The sequence below is a fragment of the Electrophorus electricus genome, chromosome 12, assembly GCF_041902795.1.
Source record: "Electrophorus electricus isolate QZ-2024a chromosome 12, ASM4190279v1, whole genome shotgun sequence".
NCBI lineage: Eukaryota > Metazoa > Chordata > Actinopteri > Gymnotiformes > Gymnotidae > Electrophorus > Electrophorus electricus.
The window spans coordinates 10,097,501-10,102,500 of NC_137508.1; the positions used below are offsets into that span (position 1 = coordinate 10,097,501).

At 35.6% G+C, this 5,000-nt stretch overlaps 2 protein-coding genes across 4 annotated transcripts in view; one reads left to right on the forward strand and one right to left on the reverse strand.

The window, feature by feature from the left end:
• si:dkey-228d14.5 (transmembrane protein 150A) overlaps window positions 1-4,472 on the reverse strand; it is a 5,657-nt gene extending 1,185 nt beyond the window's left edge. The window contains exons 1-7 of one of the 2 annotated variants that reach the window (XM_081724277.1): window positions 3,788-4,472; window positions 2,790-2,837; window positions 2,597-2,668; window positions 2,432-2,499; window positions 2,059-2,189; window positions 1,070-1,228; window positions 1-632 (exon numbers count right to left, since the gene is read on the reverse strand). The exon at window positions 1-632 is cut by the window's left edge and continues 1,185 nt beyond it. In XM_081724277.1, the coding sequence (XP_081580403.1) occupies window positions 468-632; window positions 1,070-1,228; window positions 2,059-2,189; window positions 2,432-2,499; window positions 2,597-2,668; window positions 2,790-2,837; window positions 3,788-3,852 (708 nt within the window). In that variant the 5' untranslated portion in view covers window positions 3,853-4,472 and the 3' untranslated portion in view covers window positions 1-467. Of the gene's footprint in view, window positions 656-1,050; window positions 1,229-2,058; window positions 2,190-2,431; window positions 2,500-2,596; window positions 2,669-2,789; window positions 2,838-3,787 lie in introns of both variants that reach the window. The other variant, XM_027023509.3, reaches the window with a different exon arrangement.
• Window positions 4,473-4,753: 281 nt separating this feature from the next.
• zgc:110319 (NFU1 iron-sulfur cluster scaffold homolog, mitochondrial) overlaps window positions 4,754-5,000 on the forward strand; it is a 6,065-nt gene continuing 5,818 nt past the window's right edge. For both annotated transcript variants that reach the window (XM_035531860.2, XM_027023508.3), the window contains exon 1: window positions 4,754-4,831. In XM_035531860.2, coding sequence (XP_035387753.1) covers window positions 4,764-4,831 — 68 coding nt within the window. In that variant the 5' untranslated portion in view covers window positions 4,754-4,763. The remainder of the gene's footprint in view (window positions 4,832-5,000) is intronic.

A 5,000-nucleotide genomic window follows, 5' to 3' on the forward strand; every position in this document is an offset into this window, starting at 1 on the left:
GAAGACATTTTATAACCATAGATGGCAAAGTTGAACTCTCCAGTGCCTTCTGTTGGCCAAGCACAGTGTAGATTTGCAATACAGAGTTTCTGAATGATGTTGCCCCACACAACTTTGTGATATGCCTAGAATTTATTACACAGTACTGAACAAAATACTGCACACACTATGTTTGACATTCCATTTATATGAGGTAAAGACGTTCTCAACAGGCACTATATTTTTTCCTTGGTCTTTCCCACCATATACACTTTTATATATATATAATGTGAACATGCTCCTATTTGCCCTGCTTGTGCTTTGTCATTTACAGAAACACTGCCAGCAGATGTCTCCAACCAGGGTCAAGGACTGCATTTGTAAATATTTTTTAAAATTACACAAATGTATTTGCATGTTTGCAGAATGACATTCCAGAATGTCAAGCGTTTGGTTTAAGTAATCTGATGCAGACAAAATGACAACCCTCAGGACAAAATGAGAGGCTTGTCTTCATCTCTTACTTCAAGTAGTACTGAAAGCATTGATGAGGAGAAAGAGTAAAACTCCAGAGCAAAACTGAGTTCAAAGAGCTCCAGATTCATGGTGAGTGTCCACTCAAAGATGGCAGAGATGTGCTTGTAGTAGTCCTCCTTTTGAACAAAGAAAATGCAGTCTGACACAAGCAAAGGTTAAGGAACAAGGTATAAAGAAAATTGTTTTTGAAGTACCATGTAATTTTATTCTCTGTACATTTCATCTGCAAAATGATTATGACTGACATGAGCATTACTAGGCAGGAAACAAGGCTTGGAAAAGCAACAGGAAGTCTTGACTAAGGTAGTTTCATGGCTCATGGGCTTATATGACCCTTCTATGTTTTAAAAATATTTCTACTACAGTTCTGTAGTATTGTTATGTAATATTTTTTTCTGATGTTATTAAAATATCTATATTGAGTACCTAAAGTAATTATCTGTCTATAAACTATAAATGATCCAAGGTCCATATTCTGTGTGACTTGTCTTTACCAGTGGCATATGCCATCTTATACTGGCACTAATAGGATACAGAGAATGGTCATTATGACCTGGATGCTGCTGGAGATGATGCGTAAGGGGTAGAGGAAGTGCTCCAGCCCAGTGAGTGCACAACGGCTGGTCAGAGAGGTCAGCAGGGCAGTATAGATGCAGACACACACAAAGCTCAGAGCAGCACCTAGGTTATGCAGCAGCTCCAGCTCTGTCGGCTACAAGATGAACACAATATGTTTGTACAGTCATGTTCTTACATTTAACCATCATTTTTACATATGGGGTTTTGCCATGTGATTTATATTGCCAACAATTCCAACAATGCTGCCATATACAGCTGTGATTTGGAACTGCATACAGTGTAAGTGAACAAATAAGACATACTGAGTTTTTAGTGTACCATACATAGTGTATTACTTCTACTCAAATACTGCAATACCCCCCCCCACACACACACACACAGTTGTTGCATATCTTTAAAAACCTGTTCAGGCACATTTTATGTTTTGGTTACACCCTGAGTTATAATTTAAGATTGAAGAGAACTGAAAGAAATATGTGCAAAATCACTTTGTGTAAAATCACGAACCCAGGTAATTTTGGTCAAAGTCATTCACCAGGCTTTCACCATGGCTTCTTGGAGCTACTGGCACATACAACAGACAAGAAACTTTAATCTTCTACTGATTATTAGCTGCATTAGGTTAAAGACTAGACAGCAGGAATGCACATCTGTAGGAGTAGGATTTGTTACTCCAGGCCTTGCCACTGACTCAGCAAGGAATGATTCATTATGTAAAATTAGATCTACAGTAACGCTGTTCTTTTTTTTAAATAAACTAAATGCTTAAGCAAATCTGCCCAATGGGTTTCTTATATTTGAATCTGAAAAATACCACCATATAAATAGGTAGAATATCCAGCATTTCACATTCTTTTACAGAAATCCATATAGATGAGGGCTAAAATATTTTTCTGCTTTATTTGGGTGACATAAACCAGTTAAGAAATACTTTATAGAAAAACTTTTTATTTTTGTACTTACATTGCAGTTTGCAGCCACAAAAGCACCGATGGCTGTGACAGAGCCAAATACCACAGCAAATTTACTAAGAAGGGAGTGCATGCTGCTTCGGTCCAGGACATGTGCATGATGGAAAATACAGAAAACCAGGACTACAAAAAAGAAAGAAGGATACAGGGTAACGGGGATTTTCTTGCCTTATTTCATATTTGGTTTATTGTTTCTTAGCCATAATTATAAATCAACTTGGTATTCATATACTTTCACTTCACAATTCCCCTATTTCATTGATCTTAAAAAATAACATGCCCACACATCTGTGAATTCAGAGCTTGAAGACATGTTTTATAAAATACTGACTGATTTAGTACAAAGAAACAACTGGTTTACTCACATAAGAATGAACCAGCATTGATCGTAGCACTAAAAAGGGAGTTCTCTGGAAAATATGACCCACTTGTACTGTAATTTAATAAAAATAACAACAGATATTATCAAACAACAGGAATTAGACAGGTAATGGCAAATACAAAGTAGAGAAAAAAAAGATCTGGCTAACCTTATGGTAGGGACATTTTTATGTGTGCAACAAATCCCTGTTTCATTTGGCAGACATGAGTTTCTGTATTCCCTGGACAGAGATTTTAAAATAAATACAGCAAAAGGAGAAGGTATGTTGATATGATGAAAGATTTTAAGTCATGAAAATGTGAGTTTTGAATTTGATTCCTTTAAGAATAACTATCACATACCAGTTACTAAGTGGACAGACATGGTCGTAGTGTAATGCAAGTCCATATCTGCACAAAAGAAGCATGATATAACAAAGATAAATGTGACTAAATGAAGACAGCTATTATACTTTTCATTCCACAGTACCTTGTTTTGACTTTTCTTCCAGCATACAGTTTAATTTATTATTTCCAATAAACTATGCTCACACCAGAACAGAGGTGTGTAGCATGAACGGTTTAATAAATAACCCGGAACTCATTGACAGTGACTGAATCAGAAGTACACAGTTACCCTTAATGTCAGAAATGGGTGATATTATAAGGAAATTAGAGGATACTAACTACTCACTTAAATTAATATATTCACATGTGTGTAAATTCCAGTGAGAAGTTCCAAGTGCGAGAGAAAGGACCTCTGTTTCTGGAAACCTTGTGTACTTCACTGCAATTTTGAATCTCTCTCTCTCTCTCTCTCTCTCTCTCTCTCTCTCTCTCGCTCTCTCTCTCTCTCGCTCTCGCTCTCGCTCGCTCTCGCTCTCGCTCGCTCTCGCTCTCCAAATTCCAATAAGTAATTCCAACTGCAAGGAAACCTTTAGTTGACAAATCATGTTTTATGGTAGTGTGTTTCCTGGTACTGTAACTACATAGAGGACATAACATGTTAGCCTTACATTCATACCATTTTTGGATCTTGGTGAGCTTGTTATACAGCAGCCCTAACTAGCACTGTCACTGTCAACAGAAATTGTTAACTAAATAGTTCTTAGCATTAAATGATGTTACAATCTAATATGTAAATCTAAATTACAGTTCTAAAAGAATGCATTTATGCAATTCTCTGTTTCCAATGATTTTTAAATACATTTTTCCTATAAAAAGCATATCCGTCCTGTTCACTCTCGATATTTGTAGTTATTGAAGGAAGCACAACCATTTTAATATACCAAAGGAGAATGGAACACATATTCACCATGTACCAAATTTTACTGCTAAGAGAAAGATAGACTTTAACTTACACCACCCAGCACCCGATGACTGAGACAGCAGAGAGTGAGATGGGTAAAATAATCCAGATGCCCATATTCTTTGGGCCGAGATTCTGAAGGATTCAGAAGAGATTCAGAAGAGATGCTGTTGAGATCTTCTAAAACTCTCTTCCAAGTGTAAATTACCCAGTTAACTGCTACATCAAGTTCATCATGTTCCTCTTGTCATCAACTAAATATGCACAGAAAAACTTTACTCCAGAAGAGAACACTCTTTGCCATGTCTTACACCACCCTGACTGCATTCTTACCTTTCAGCTTTAAATGTAATTTCCCCCTCTAACCCCTCCTTGCAGCACTTTGCCTTGTCAGAAAACAACCATGAAGAAATTTGGGCTGGGTCAACTCAGCCTTATCTCAATGTTTGCTTAAACCTATTGCCTATTCATATTTAGGATCCAATTACAGAGTGATAAATTATGTTAATACAGTGAGTTTCCTTTTTATCTCTGAAAATGCATATACTGGAAGAAAAAAACAAAAGAATAAAATTAATAAACGTATTAAACATAGCTTTTTCAATGCATAAAACATCGTCTTAGATGTCTAACACGGAATACCAGCGAAATGTTAATCAACAGATATTGGGAAAGTAATAAACTATTTAACAAAACTTATTTTTATTTGACAGGTAGGTAGGTAGATCAAATCAATTAAGCCAACATTAGTGATTTATTAAGCCCCGCAAGTAGGTGGCTAATCAAATGCCACGTGAACAGAACAGAACAAAACATATAGTCGTAAATTTAAAAACGTTATTTTTGAGGTATTTTGAGCTTTTGTTGTTTTCTGATATTTTTTCCCTATTATTGTTATTATTATTATTATTATTATTATTATTATTATTATTATAATTATATAATAATATAATATATGATATAATTTATCAGGAGATAAAATTCTAGCTAGCTACTAACTTTGGGTCCTTAATTTCAAAACAAACGTAATGGCGGCGCATGTGAGATGGAATCTGTTGCAACTTTTACGGTTACAGATATCTTCGCAACAAATTAGGTCTGTAATAAAACAATCAAATTATCTAGGCATTTAGAAACACTTTTTAACTTCTCCGATATCCCATATAGAAAGAGTGATTACTATTCGGTAACGATAATTAATGAAAACTCAACATACATAGCTAGCTATGGCTATCTATGATAGAGATCACGATAGCTAACTTGGC